The 16,899-nt window shown below is 33.9% G+C and overlaps 1 protein-coding gene across 4 annotated transcripts in view; it reads right to left on the reverse strand.

Annotated features, from left to right (window-relative positions):
* The window catches only part of LOC110456878 (cGMP-inhibited 3',5'-cyclic phosphodiesterase A-like), an 84,907-nt gene extending 72,905 nt beyond the window's left edge, over positions 1-12,002 (reverse strand). For all 4 annotated transcript variants that reach the window (XM_021507909.1, XM_021507908.1, XM_021507907.1 and 1 more), the window contains exon 1: positions 11,116-12,002. In XM_021507909.1, the coding sequence (XP_021363584.1) occupies positions 11,116-11,982 (867 nt within the window). In that variant the 5' untranslated portion in view covers positions 11,983-12,002. The remainder of the gene's footprint in view (positions 1-11,115) is intronic.
* Positions 12,003-16,899: the final 4,897 nt, after the last annotated feature.

The raw sequence follows: 16,899 nt of genomic DNA on the forward strand, positions 1-16,899 counted from the left end.
CCCCTTCCCCCCCCCCCCCCCCTCCCATCGGTTTATATTTGTGGATACAGTCCAGTAAAAATTGTTGAAGATATTCATCAAATGTTGAAAAATAAGCTACTCATGTCTTGCAGTCTCACTTAATACAAATGTATCTAAAAAGATAATATAGTAATAATATAGTACAAGAACTACACGTAGTATTGAAATAGAAGAAGTCAGTACAGGTATAGTACCAGCTGGTTTATATATGTACATTAATCTTATACTCCCACAGGTGTCATACTGCCTGTAAGTGATGAGGTAAAAGTAATGGCCATGTTAGATTACACAGCCTCAGGTAGCACAAATAACACCACACTGCAGGGGGTCTCCAGGCAACAGGTCACCAGTCTCACACCTGATTGGTCAAACCCATAGGGGGTTAACTGTGTTGTATAAAGAGTTAATAGGATCACATGTCTATTAATTAAAATGTCAGTGTGTGGGTTGAAACTTGTGTACTAGAGTACTAATGCAGGTGACCTGCTTCAGGTAATCAACAAAGGTGTAGTGGGTCATTGCTGTCCTGCCCTCTTACAGTGATACAGGCCGGAGCAGGATGTGCACAAGGTGACACTACTTTACTATATATCACTTGAGTGAGTGACAAACGATCTCTTACCAACATTTTGTATCAGATCAATTCCATAAAATTGAAATGGAACATATCAAAGATAGCATTTATCTAAGAAAAATGGAAATAGTAGTTAAATACGACCAATTAAAATATCTATTCACAATCCCTGCCCCCCCCCCCCAAAATGGCCCTGAAATAAGCAAACATACGACGAACGCGCTAATGCCTACCTTTTAGTGATAATAGTGATAACCTCATGTGTGAAAACAATACAAACTCCAATAATTTCCATGAGAACGGGTCAATTATCAATTTTCACATTGTTGACTGCACACCAGGAAATATCGCATTTTGCTATTAAAGCATCTACACGACGAAGACTAAGAGTTCATAATAATGTTTTCGTGTGTTGGTGCAGTTCTATGCATGAGAAAGACCGATGTTATATATGGGATTTATATAAGTATGTTCAGTAATATACCTATTTTTTTTGGTTTCACAATTTTCAAGAATGTGCCATAAGTAACAACCATCTTGGCAGTGTTTCAAAGTATTCAGGTGAGTGTGTTTGATTTTTGGTATCTTTTGCCGATCAGGATGTGCGGTGCATTGAATCGCGAGACAGTCAGTTGTAGAATGAAACCAGTTTGACAGGTAATGCACTTTTTATACCCAGCAAGACTCACACTCGTTACCAAGCAAGGAATAACTATAATGTCGTCACTTCCTTAGAAACGATAGTCGGAAGATTTGGGGAAGATTTCAAAACCAGAAAAAAAAAATTGAATTAGTTTTTTTGTTTTTTTATTTCAATTGAAAGCTTTTTAACTTGCACTGTCAGCTTTAATGCAGAATTATCAATCTTCTTCGCTTTAAGAGAATTGAATTCTTAGGGAAGGTTTGTTAAGACATTTCATTCTTTTATTCAGAAGTTTTGAAGATGATTTTTTTTCTGAAATGTGTTTTTTTTTAAAGTACATGTACTTATGAATACTGTAGCTCTATAAATACTGTCTACATTTATAACTGCATATACATACAACTGTATAAAGCCACAGAAAATGTCAACAGACTAGTCATCAAAACAATAATCATACATAAAGTTTTTGATAAGGGTGAAAAGATACACCGCAGTAATTCTTTTTCAGTTCGGTTCATGATGATTTTGAGCGGTCCCACGGTACACAGTCGGTACAGTTCTGCCTGCTCGGCTGTTAGTACAACACTCCCCAATATAACGCCAGTTCTGATTGGTTGGTTTCGTCAACATGTGGTCGCATCGTACAATCGCTGTTGTCGTTTCGAAATCAGAGCACTTCGAAATTAACAAACATATTAGTATACAATAACCTAACAAACTTGTGTAAGTATATATATACTATTTGTTTCACTGACGTGAATTACAAAACAGGCAACACACAAATATAGCTACCCTTCTAAAGAGGAGGCTTGACAATTTTTTCATGGCGAAGGCGTCGATATCACCATCACTGGCATCACAGAAAATGACATCAGTGAGGACAAAACACTAGTTATTACTATTAAATAAGTCTTCCTGACGTTTTCAATCGATGCCAAAAGTTTGATATCAAAAGTCCACGACATGAGGCAATCATAACAGCAAAGGGCGGATTCATTGCTGTCTATATGAGGCCGGTTTCGGTTGTTGAGAATGTCAGGTTTCGATGGAACCTAGGTACACGTACACATTGACGAGTAGAACATGGATGGTCTAGAGCTATGATTCTGTATATATATTAACTTGATTATCTTTTTATAAATATTGTCCATTAGAGTAAAAGAAATCACCTTGTATTTGTATTTTACAATCGATATTTCTTTCTCTTCAATTAGTTTTGTATTATTTTGAGGAGTATCAGCCAATAAACATTCCTTTACATTTATATATTCATTTTATTTTTTAAGTATAGCATTGTATTAAAAGTGTGAGGTAGGTGTATCATTTCAGCCCTAGTTTTTGACTAGTTTTGATATTGGTAACCATAAATATAGAAAATGCTGATGATTACAATGAGCCATAATTAAGATAATATTTTTTCTTAATATTTCCTTCAGCAAATAGTGACTACCTACATTAACTCATTCACCCCTGAACTTTCACAATGAACTATTCCAACCTTTGAAATGGAAGAGTTTAAATGTGTCTTCAGGGGTGAATGAGTTAATGCAACCTTGGCAAATAACGATTCCTATTTATACATGAAAACATTATTTGGAACATTATCCAGGTATTAGAAATTATTTCTGGACGACTTGATTAATTTGACACTAAAAAAATATACTTATTTCTATTACAACATGCTATACAGTGTTTTCAATAGGATTTAGATATTTTACATTAATGGTCACACTTTCCTATTAAAAGTCAATAACTTTGATCCATTAAATTGTGTACTGTAATATATCAATGTACGTGTGGTGTCTGTCACACACTGCCTATAAGCTTGCTATTGTATAGCATAAATGTCAACCTAGAGGAATTAACTCATTCACCCCTGAAGACACAATTGAACTCTTCCTATTCATAGGTTGGAATAGTTCATTATGAAATTTCAGGGGTTAATGAGTTAATTGGGACAGGAAAACATGCTGGATACATGCCATATTGATTTTCTTCCACAAGAGACTGTTAATGAGAAAGAAAATTAAGTAGACTCCTAGGCGGTAAATTAAATGAGCCCAGAAGTCAATAACTGTTCGAGTTTATAAGTACAAACTGTGAAAATGCTTGGCTGAATTTATGTACACATATATATGTAACATCTGCCTTATTACTGTGATAATATCATAACAAAATATTATTACAAGGTATGTACAATTTAATTTAATGTATTCAATGTTCTGAAATCTTGTGTAAGCCTGTGGGTGTTTTTTTCTCCAAGAAATAGAATGGAAAAATAATCTTTTGGAAAATATTTGATCAGTTTGACATATTACCGATGTCGAAAAAACAACAGTGCATGGCTTACGGTAAGCGTTTAGAGTTGTTTTTGCAATCAATAGTAAAGAGATGCCCCCCAGTACAATCCAAAGCCAGGATATATTCTAAAAGGGGACCAGAAGGCAAAGTTGCCATCTTTGGGATGCAGAACTTTTATGAGTGAGATGACCATGATCTTAATACATAACCTAAAGAACACATGTTTGAATCATACAGCCTCCGTGAATGAGTTTGTCGACCATGTTGTTTCTCAATCAAAATGTTACAGAGTGTGATTTTGAGCAACAATCACTTGCTACATTTTTTATATGTATACATGTTACAGCTGCATGTATGAACTGAGGTTACGCACTTCCGATGCTTGATGTAGTGCTTATCTATTTGTGAGTAAACTAGCACGCTTTAAGTTTTTGTACTTAAAAAAATGCTTTGAACATTATTCTTGGAAAACAAACTGAGCTTGCTGTTGTTTACTTCTTTTATTATCAAGCTGGCTTATATTTTATTAGCCAGTTGGTCGATTGGAAGTTTACTCAAATTTTACTGGTATTTTACTGGTACTATGCATTGTCTATAAAATATAAAACATACATATGTATGGTAACATCCCCATTGTCTATAATATATAAAACATACATATATGGTAACATTCCCATTGTCTATAAAACATACATATATGGTAACATCCCCATTGTCTATAAAATATAAAACATACATATATGGTAACATCCCCATTGTCTATAAAATATAAAACATACATATATGGTAACATCCCCATTGTCTATAAAAAATAAAACATACATATATGGTAACATCCCCATTGTCTATAAAATATAAAACATACATATATGGTAACATCCCCATTGTCTATAAAATATAAAACATACATATATGGTAACATCCCCATTGTCTATAAAATATAAAACATACATATATGGTAACATCCCCATTGTCTATAAAATATAAAACATACATATATGGTAACATCCCCATTGTCTATAAAATATAAAACATACATATATGGTAACATCCCCATTGTCTATAAAATATAAAACATACATATATGGTAACATCCCCATTGTCTATAAAATATAAAACATACATATATGGTAACATCCCCATTGTCTATAAAATATAAAACATACATATATGGTAACATCCCCATTGTCTATAAACTATAAAACATACATATATGGTAACATCCCCATTGTCTATAAAATATAAAACATACATATATGGTAACATCCCCATTGTCTATAAAATATAAAACATACATATATGGTAACATCCCCATTGTCTATAAACTATAAAACATACATATATGGTAACATCCCCATTGTCTATAAAATATAAAACATACATATATGGTAACATCCCCATTGTCTATAAAATATAAAACATACATATATGGTAACATCCCCATTGTCTATAAAACATACATATATGGTAACATCGCCATTGTCTATAAACTATAAAACATACATATATGGTAACATCCCCATTGTCTATAAAATATAAAACATACATATATGGTAACATCCCCATTGTCTATAAAATATAAAACATACATATATGGTAACATCCCCATTGTCTATAAAACATACATATATGGTAACATCGCCATTGTCTATAAAATATAAAACATACATATATGGTAACATCCCCATTGTCTATAAAATATAAAACATACATATATGGTAACATCCCCATTGTCTATAAAATATAAAACATACATATATGGTAACATCCCCATTGTCTATAAAACATACATATATGGTAACATCGCCATTGTCTATAAAATATATAACATACATATATGGTAACATCCCCATTGTCTATAAAATATAAAACATACATATATGGTAACATCCCCATTGTCTATAAAACATACATATATGGTAACATCGCCATTGTCTATAAAATATATAACATACATATATGGTAACATCCCCATTGTCTATAAAATATAAAACATACATATATGGTAACATCCCCATTGTCTATAAAACATACATATATGGTAACATCGCCATTGTCTATAAAATATATAACATACATATATGGTAACATCCCCATTGTCTATAAAATATAAAACATACATATATGGTAACATCCCCATTGTCTATAAAACATACATATATGGTAACATCGCCATTGTCTATAAAATATAAAACATACATATATGGTAACATCCCCATTGTCTATAAAATATAAAACATACATATATGGTAACATCGCCATTGTCTATAATATATAAACCATATATATAATGTCAACTTTCCCTATTGTCTATTAAAATAGACCTATTAAAAATCATACAATAACCTTTCCTCCTTTTTCAATAATATACCACAGTAAACTATAACATAACCTGCCCAAGTGTCTATAATATATACACAAATCATAAAAATAACCTGTGCCACCGTCCAGATACAAACCATACATATACACAAAACATATATAACCTTCCCCATTGCCTATCATGTACAAAAATCATATTCATAGATTTAAACATGAATAAAATATACTATACCTACATCTGAAACAAAGTGACATGAACAATTACTCCATAACGGGGCAACAGATGGTGCTACATGTATTTTGATAAATTATAGTGGAAATTCCTATAGATTGACACTCTGTACATACAGCGATACATGTTAAAAAGTGTTAGTGCTAGCCTTTTTAAAAGTTGGGTCCCAGGTAGGCAATAATAAATCAAGGCTCAGAAGACATATCATTGATATAAAAAGGTCTCCATGCAATTTGTTTTGCTTCAATTTTGTATAGGGACAGTGTCAATAGACCACTTAAAACCACTTCATGGCTCACTATAACAACATGTATGGCTGGCATAGATCCACGGTTACCGCTGGTCATGATTGCTTATGGGTGATGAAAATGCAATGATTTCTTCATATTATACAGAATTGAACATTATGTTATTGCTGTTTTCTTTAATGCCGCTGCAGGTACGGTATGACGATGACATTAAAACAAAATAAGTGGAGGTGGAAATGGATCTAAAAGGCTATATCCCAACTCTACTGAACATGCAGTTGTTACCTGCATATATTCATAATTTACAGATCCTGACAATGCATTCATCAACAGATTATCAGTTTTGTTGAATGCCTGGCCATGGAACAAAACTGACAGTGCAGTAGAACATAATCATATAAGTCATCATATTAACCCCCTCGACCGTCTTCATGATGGAGTGGGGGTACATATTACATGGTAAACTCCCCCTCCCCATTTTGAAGTGGAAAATTACATAGCACTTGTATTACTATACAATGTATTGAATTTTTGGTATACATAAAAATGTACAGTTGTAGGAACCAGGTCTGTACAATATATGTACTGATAATTTTAAGCCAGTGTACTGGTTAATAATAAAAATATAGGTACGCTCAGCTGTGCTTGTATGTGGGAGAAACAACTTGTTGTATACAAATTAGTCTGAACCATGCGTACCATATGTCAGTCTGTCAATGTTCATCAATGATGTGACTGTAATCAGACAACCATATGCATGTGCTCTATAAACCTATGTGCATCTAGGCAAATGGCCAGTGTTGACCACTGCTTGGCCAGAACTAGGTTTCACATACAGGCATTAGCATGGTTTATAACCTAGGCATCATTTGGTGATGTTCAAGAAGCAAGCATTTCAAGCAAGTAATTGTTTTCTCTTTCACAGGGTAGAGTAGCCTACAATGTGGAGTTATTTCGGGGGTGAGAATTTGAGTGGCTTTAAGTCGATGACTCCCTCATGGAAGAACGCCAGTCTTTCCTATGATTGCCTGTCTGGAAGCTGCTACTCACTTTTACAGCTGGGTAGAATCAGGGTAAACCATATCATGCTCAAGGACACAACAACACTATTGAACTGTTTTCAGTTTGACCTACAATCTATGACCAACAAACTTTCTACTGTGCCCTGCTGCCTGTAACGATCCTTTAAAGTATATAGTTGTCAATGTACTCAGTACGTTTTTCAACTAATTGGTTGGTTTTCAAATGTAGCTTGTTGAATAATAAGAGATTATCATATTATAAGCAGTTCATTCTCCATAAAATAGATGATTCATTTGCTGACTGTTTTTGCCAGCAACTGGTAGACTGTACATGTGCATTTCCATGTTAGGATGAACAGAGAACATGTCACAATTAATATATTAATACTGGATTAAAAAATCAATTTGATGAATGATTGATTCATGAAAGCTACATGTTTTCATGTATCCTCACCAACCATGTTTTCAATTTCTAGACAATGGGAGAAAATTTGACAATTTCATTACAAGCACTGGTGAAATGTTATGGAGGTACTTCAAGGCATGCATTGTGTGCATGCATGTTCTTGTTTTGAAATATGGATTGTACAGTGACAATATCTTGGGAGGCCATGGAGAAGGCATCAGCATCACCACAAACTGTCATTTGCTATATAATATCATTTTGTGTAAGATCGGAAAAGCTTAAATGTAAGTGTTAGGAGTCTAGAATTGTACACAATCAAAAATTCAATTAAAATATGTCAATCAAAAATATTTCTGGTAGAAATATATACCCTTACATCAATCAGGAGTACATGATCATCCTCATTGACATCAGGCTATTTATAAGTGATTGGTGTTGTGCATATAGTTTGCAGGCTGATTCCCCAAGTACTACTATATGCCAAAATAGTTGCCAGAGTTGCCTGACACAGTAGTACATGTGCATGACTCGATGCAGAGAAAATATAGCTATAATGTATTCAACTCTGGCACCAGATTTGGCAGAGTAGCTGTAAAATACAACACTATTACTATTAAATTATCGTTCTGACTGTTTTTTAATAATTCAATAATCATATCACCACCTTCAATTCAAATGACTGTTGCTAGGCCTAATTTAGATATATGGTTAGAAATGTGAAAGCCAGACAGTATAGTGTTAGTGTTATACTATTGGGGATGGAACTTTTAAAGAAATAATAAAAGTTATATTTTTGCTGAACTTAACAACTAAATATTTTTAATAAAATTAAAGGCAAGACTTTTTGCAAGTTCTCTAAATGGGGCCAGGTATGGCAATTATTTTAGCCTGGTTTTACAGCTAGATGCAAGCTGCTTCCCCTAGCAAAAAAAAGTTATTTCACCCTCAAAATAAAAACCAAAAGATGCGGAATCTTCCTAAATTTGAAAAAAATGTTATTTAAAACTCTAACCTTCCACAAATATATTCCCTCAACAAATAATAAAGCTATTCGAACCCATTGGAAAAACTTTTACTACTTGTGAAAATTTTCATCAGTCCCAACATTAAGTTCACTAGCCCTGGCCTGGTGTCAGCCTAGTGGAACTTTTCACCCCTGTATACACATATTATATGACATACAGTTTCTATCTAATGCAGATGACATCAGGGCCGACACATTTCTTTTTTTGGGGGGGGGGGGGGGGGGAATTTCTCGATGTTTGGAATAAAGATTAGAGTAAACTTTTTAATTTTGCATCAACAGGACAGTAGATACATGTACAGCAAACTAATAGTTACATTATTTTCAGATACCGGTAGATTGGAAGATAAGATAGGTTCAAATAACAAACCATTTATCAACTAGCTTAATAGCTATGATGCATGGTGCCCTCAGGAAACCAATTTAGCCTATAAGGGTACATAAACCTGCCCTCATAAGCTTAAAGCCTGTAATAATATGTAATTTCATATTTTGAGAAAAATGACGAAAAGGCAAAATATAAGAGAAGTTCATGTCAAAGTTCTGAAATAAAACCAAACTAAATTACATACATTTGTATAGATAGAGTTTGAGGGAACAGCTTATTAAATAACGGAATCAACTTTTAAAACATTTCCACATTTTTCATCATGATTAATATGTTTGAAAATGAACTTAAGAACTGTGTCTATTTACAAAAAATAATTACAAAAAATAATAACATACGAACATACAGCATGCATGCACATGGACTTACAAGTTTTGTTTTAAGACTCAACTAAACAAATTTAAGTACAATATTTATTAATTATAAGTATATATATAGAGAGAGAGAAAGGTTTAAACATTTTACCTGAATATAATATATGTCCAGTATTTTTTTTAAAACCTTGGAAAGAAATTATATCCCAATCTGCCCTATTTGTTTATAAATATGAATGCAAAAATTTGCAATTGCAAATAATATTAGTATTTTATTGTCTGTTTTTTTCAATTGTCAGATATAAAAGAAACGTAGCAGCAGTTTCTGAAATGACAACTTTGAATTCAGGATATTAGTATTTGCTGCACACATACGTCTATTTTTATAATTATAGCTTCATATTTTTTTGTATTTTTCTGTATGCATACAAATGATACTGATAGCATACAAGATCACTGTATATATAACTTATGTCATAAGGGTTTTATTAAAATGGCATATAAGTCATTATGTTAACATGTGACCTAAATCATGTTAGAATATATAGCAAAAGTATTAATTATAACATGGTATCATGAAATCTCTATTATAACAGCAAATCAGATTTTATTACAAATGCACACCCGATATAATATATAACAAAAATATTTATTAAAATTTTGCAATGATCAGCACACTATCAATGATGTGATTTAAGTCACAAAAGTGTCGGAAATAAATGGCGAAAACTAACAAAAATTTAGATTAGGTTTGATAGCTCACGAGATTAAATAAAATTTAAGTGATTTATAAATCTGTATATGAACACTGTACGGAATGTAAATAGGATCAGTCACTGTTTAAACACTGGTATCTGCCATATTTCAACACCAGGATAAGAAACTTCTTCACACACTCTCCTTATAGACAGTTTCATAGATAAATAAATAAATTGGATCATTAGTATAAATCTGACATTTAACTCAATCACACATGTTAATGGCTAATGTATTCTCATTTGCATAATCTAATTGGAAAATAATTACAATATGATAATGTACAGGGACACATACAAAACCTTAATTATATACATTTTTGTATCACTAAATAATATTTCAGACACATTAATAGAATTTTCATCAACTGATTTTGCATAACCCCTTGGTTTTTGAAGACAGTACAAGACCCTATGCATTTATATATATATATATATTTATATATACGATGAAACATTAAGCAGTCAGTATACCATCTTATGCATGTGCAGGATTTGTGGCATGTATAGTAAACACACATACATATCGCGCTAGCTTACATGAACATGTGACACAAGAACCACCTACATCACAAAAGCTCTATTCTACTAATTTGTCAATAGATGTTGGGCAATTGTATTAGTGTACTGTGTATACTTAAAACTAGTCAAGCATGGAAATGTAAACTTCTTCGAACAATACACATTTGGCCAGCTATAGGGCCCTTTGTTATCAGCGTACAATACACATGGATTCAGGAGTACTCATTAGAACGATGCCCTTTGTTCGACCATTCAACTTGATAAGTTAAGAGAATATGTATGTTTGCTGATAACAGAAATAAATGAACTGTAGTGATCTTTTGAAGAGTTGTCTTGTACCTACCTGTGATTTTGGTATCAGAGCTGGTAATGACGTACGCCTTGCCGATCTATGAGCAGAAAACGCATGTGCACTTGAAGAACTTGATCGTCGCCTCTTAATGACCGATATTTTCCCATCATGGGTCACGAAATTATTTATTGGAGGTTTTAATATTGTTTCCATATATTTCGATATAATGATTCCAAGGAGGCCACAAATGTAAGCCAAATATGGTCTGAGAGTTTGAGGCAATTCGCCTAAAGCTGAACATGCCAAAAACCTGGTGAAACTTACTAGTGTTATGACCACAACACTGTGTATAGTTTCCAGAGACGAAAACACACTAGCTGTGCACACAGAAAACAGCACAATAAAAACTACGAGGGGCTGTGTGGCTGGACTGGAGGAAGGTGTTTCTCCACCCCCTCCACTGTCCTGAGGGGGAGAACTTCCTGTGCCCCCAAACCAGCTGCTGATGAGAATTTGAGCAATGGTCTCTCCAACGAAACAAGATGAAAAAAGAAAATAGATACTTGTCGTGTTCCAACTTTGTCTCAAATAAAGTGACAGCCAGTAAAAACAACACATTATAGTAAACATTGGCACGAGCACCCCACATAGTCGTTGAAAATACGAACCAAGATCACATTTCACTAGTTGGTAAAATAACACACTGCCAAGAAGAACGACTATTCCATATGCTGCTCCGACTTGCTGGGTCGAGTAATTGTGTATACCGAACCAATTTAGCACAAGATTAAAATGTCCTTGTTCCAGCGGCTTCACAAGTATCTGTATGTACCCATTATTGTCTGGTTCATCGTCGTCTTTCTGTGAATCGTTCTTAGAACCCCTTCTGCTGGACATAGACGAACGATGAAGAGCCATTTTCGTCTCTCGGTCTACCACATTACAGGAATTATGGGTAATAATTCAAGACAGGCCCCCTAGCGGCAAAGGTCATCAAAACACGGAAGTAGTAGTATCGAGGTACTTTCACTATCACATACTTGTACTATATGTAAACATTAGTAGGTGACTATTTTTTTTCATGAGTCGATTTCAGATCGAAACACGGATCACGGCTCCGTTGTCTTCTCGACAATGAATATCAGTGGCTTTGCCGACAAGTGCGCATCGGAAAAGACGCGTATCACAAGAGAGGGAATCTGGAAAATCAATATAGAGTATACAGCTTGAAGTCGGTTACTTACATTGTGAAAACGTGTGTTTGAACATATGTGAACATCATACACGTTACTTGTTAACGCGTTTTGTAGCCTTTTCTCTTCCAAGTTACCAGTTATGCTACGTTGCATAGCAATATGTCAGTAATTACACAAACAAATTCTTCTTCTCATGTTTGTGCCTAGCCAACTGGGACTTTTTTTGCCAATTTCTGCATGTAAAAATAATTAGGACAAGTTCTTTTCCTCATACCAAATCTTATTGTTCAGCTTATTACAAGAATTTTCTTTCAGGAAATTACACGAACTGTTTTGGATGTAAAATTTCATATTACAGTTTTAGAAGATCTTACAATTAAGAATTGTAATTGCTCGTCATTTCACTTAAATAAATTATCTATTAAAATATCTATAGAAGGCTTGTCATGACTTAATTATATTTGAAAAGAAAAAAAAACTTGTTGTATTCTCCGGTTTCTGAGAAGGAGAAAACGCAGTGAATGGCTAAATCATATTTGATTTATGGCCAACATCCACTTGAAAACGTCCACAATTGTTGGATTAGAACATGCAGATAAAAGAAGGAGCATTTGCAGGTATTAAGTAAATGATGAAAGAAAATAAGATTTATTCAATGATGTAAAATAAAACGTCACAATTTATTTTTATATAGACAATGTAAAAATGATTTCATTCGATTAGTCGGTTTATATAAGAATTTAAAACAGAAAATGAGCACAGTATAGAACTGCAACCTATCGAATTTTAGTAACAGGAAATGTTACAGTATCCGATTCCGTATCAGCAACGTCCTATTCCGAAAATGAATATTCATGAAGATTGAGTGTATACATTAGTAAAGGTCCCGTTTTACGTCACTGGTGGCCAGGGTTTTTGTTCGTTTCCGACGAAAGAAATAATAACCTTGATGATAATTAAAGAATATTACTACTTGTCCATCGATTTAAAACGTCAAGGTTCCGGTTAACGATATATGTTGCCTGACTCATCAAACTTGTAATTTGTGTCGGAGTAATCTCCTTTCAAACTGAACTTAAATATTTGTAGAATATTAGAAAAGAAACATTCATAATTTCCATCTAGAAACACGAATTCATATCGACATATTTTCTGCCGGAATTGTACATATTGTTCAATAGATACACAATAAGTCTTAACCTCTTTCCTAAAATTAAAGGACTTGAAACTCAAAAGTGTTTTAGCTGGTTTCAGTCAACCATAAACAAAGCGCAGCCGCATTTCATTGGAGTTTGATGAAAGTGACGTGTACGTTTCCAAGGAAACCAATTTCCGTAACAACTTATCGACGTCAGGTACATTTGCGCTGAAACTGTTAAAGTTCCATTTCAAAAGCAAAAGGATTCATTCAAAATAAATGCTGAGGAAAATCACCGTACCAAACAAATTGAGTTGAATAACTGTGTGCCATTCGTCTAGGGTTCTGAGATGTATTAAACTCGGGCTCAGCATTTGCACAAACCTAATCGCGTATCATTCTTGTGGTATGCGCTAACAATGATCAAAGGAATAGTGGCAATGATAACGCTTGTCTGAGTGAACTTTCAAGCAAATTTCAAATTTCAAAATGAAAGTGCAATTACTCGAAAATAATTCTCCAAACATATTTGACATTAATATATTTATAAATAAAAGTTGACATATTGGACATTGTCAGTTACTTTTTCGGGAGTGAGAGGGGTATAGACTTTGAAAATGTTATGAAAAAATACACTTCTGGATATTGCCCTGTCTTATGTTGAATGCAAACAAAGGAAAGCCATGAAATTGAAATTCATTTTTTTTTGGAAAAAAAATGCCGCTGGGTCATTGAGAGGAACAAGGTGAGTTTACACTTACTTAGATTAGTACGTTAATGGATGCATTTAATAATTGTGATAATTTATTGAGCGAGAGACATCTACTTAACTCATTCTCCACCTATGACCGTTCATAAAGATGGGACGTTAGGCAATTAATTTAAAGTCAGGACACTCCGGATAATGGATGCCCAAAAGGGATGTTTGACCCATAGTGTACGAATTGAATTCTCGTAAAATTTGTCGGTGTGTAGTACATGTACTTAAATAACCTAACATAGTGACACAAGTGAAACCTTGGTCGTGCACATAGTTACAACATACAAGACACATAGTTACAACATACAAGACAAATAGTTACAACATACAAGACACATAGTTACAACATACAAGACACATAGTTACAACATACAAGACACATAGTTACAACATACAAGACACATAGTTACAACATACAAGACACATAGTTACAACATACAAGACACATAGTTACAACATACAAGACACATAGTTACAACATACAAGACACATAGTTACAACATACAAGACACATAGTTACAACATACAAGACCCATAGTTACAACATACTAGACCCATAGTTACAACATACTAAACACATAGTTACAACATACTAGACACATAGTTACAACATACTAAACACATAGTTACAACATACTAGACACATAGTTACAACATACTAGACTCATAGTTACAACATACAAGACACATAGTTAGAACATACAAGACAAATAGTTACAACATTCAAGACTCATAGTTACAACATACAAGACACATAGTTAGAACATACAAGACAAATAGTTACAACATACAAGATACATAGTTACAACATACAAGACACATAGTTACAACATACAAGACCCATAGTTACAACATACTAGACACATAGTCACAACATACTAAACACATAGTTACAACATACTAGACACATAGTTACAACAGTCTAGATACTTAGTTACAACAGTCTAGATACTTAGTTACAACAGTCTAGATACTTAGTTACAACTTAATAGATACATAGTTACAACAGTCTAGATACTTAGTTACAACTTACTAGATACATAGTTACAACAGTCTAGATAATTAGTTACAACAGTCTAGATACTTAGTTACAACAGTCTAGATACTTAGTTACAACTTAATAGATACATAGTTACAACAGTCTAGATCATTAGTTACAACAGTCTAGATACTTAGTTGCAACATACAAGACACATAGTTACAACAGTCTAGATACTTAGTTACAACATACAAGACACATAGTTACCACATACTAGACACATAGTTACAACATACTCGACACATAGTTACAACATACGAGACACATAGTTACAACATACTAGATATTTAGTTACAACATACAAGACACATAGTTACAACATACAAGACCCATAGTTACAACATACTAGACACATAGTTAAAACATACTAGATATTTAGTTACAACATACAAGACACATAGTTACAACAGTCTAGATATTTAGTTACAACATACTAGATATTTAGTTACAACATACAAGACACATAATTACAACATACTAGACACATAGTTACAACATACTAGACACATAGTTACAACATACTAGATATTTAGTTACAACATACAAGACACATAGTTACAACATACTAGACACATAGTTACAACATACTAGACACATAGTTACAACATACTAGACACATAGTTACAACATACTAGATACTTAGTTACAACATATTAGACACATAGTTACAACCGTACGCAGTAGGCATGCCTAAGCGTACAATACACACTAGACAGACATAAGGTTACGGTACTAGACAGACATACGGGTAGGTACAACCTATACAGACATAAGGGTACGGTACACACTATACAGACATAAGGGCACGGTACACACTAGACATACCTAAGGGTACGGTACACAGTAGACAGATAAAAAGGTGCGGAACACACTATACATATGAAAGCCAAAGCTTTTCAGCGACGAAGATGCAGACAAACGTACACAGCACATGCAAAAGTGACCAACGGGCCCAAACATAAGCCTTGTGCAAAAGCATAAAAAACGGACGAAGATTAAACAGATAAACACAAACAAGGCAAACATTTGAATCCGCCAATCGCTTTATCGCACACTTTCATACTGGGCACTGCTTTGGAATATGTGCGTATCCTTATGTTCTGTTGTGACATTTTCTACAGTTTGTGAACTGTCATTGTCTACGACTAGACTGCACCACACGCCTACACAACCTAGCCGTATTACAAGTGGTTATATAGATTGGTGTAGGTGATGACAATATAATTCAACTGGACAGTTTTATTAATCATCTCTACTGCCCCACTAAGACATCATTAAACTTTTCACTCCCTGCTTTCCGCACGTGAGCCATTACCGGCAGATCTTCACTGTACCCCTCCAGGCCTATCTTACACGTACATAATCGTTGTGGCCTGGCTACGTACGTCCCCAGCTGGAATCTCGTGTCTGGTTAAAACAACAGATTCGTTTTCAGAATATCCTCAAAATGTAATCATGAATAAGAAAGAGAAGAGAAAAAAGTATAGCAAATCGAGGAGGCGATTGCGAGAGACAGAGGAAGAAATAGATACAGAGACAGAGGAAGAGACAGATAAAATGGATTTTAAGAGACAGATACAGATACAGAGGAAGAGACAGATACAGAGACAGAGGAAGAGACATATACAGAGACAGAGGAAGAGACAGAGGAAGAGACAGAGGAAGAGACAGAGGAAGAGACAGAGGAAGAGACAGAGGAAGA

The sequence above is a fragment of the Mizuhopecten yessoensis genome, unplaced genomic scaffold (genome assembly GCF_002113885.1).
Source record: "Mizuhopecten yessoensis strain PY_sf001 unplaced genomic scaffold, ASM211388v2 scaffold8937, whole genome shotgun sequence".
In the NCBI taxonomy this organism is placed as follows: Eukaryota; Metazoa; Mollusca; class Bivalvia; order Pectinida; family Pectinidae; genus Mizuhopecten; species Mizuhopecten yessoensis.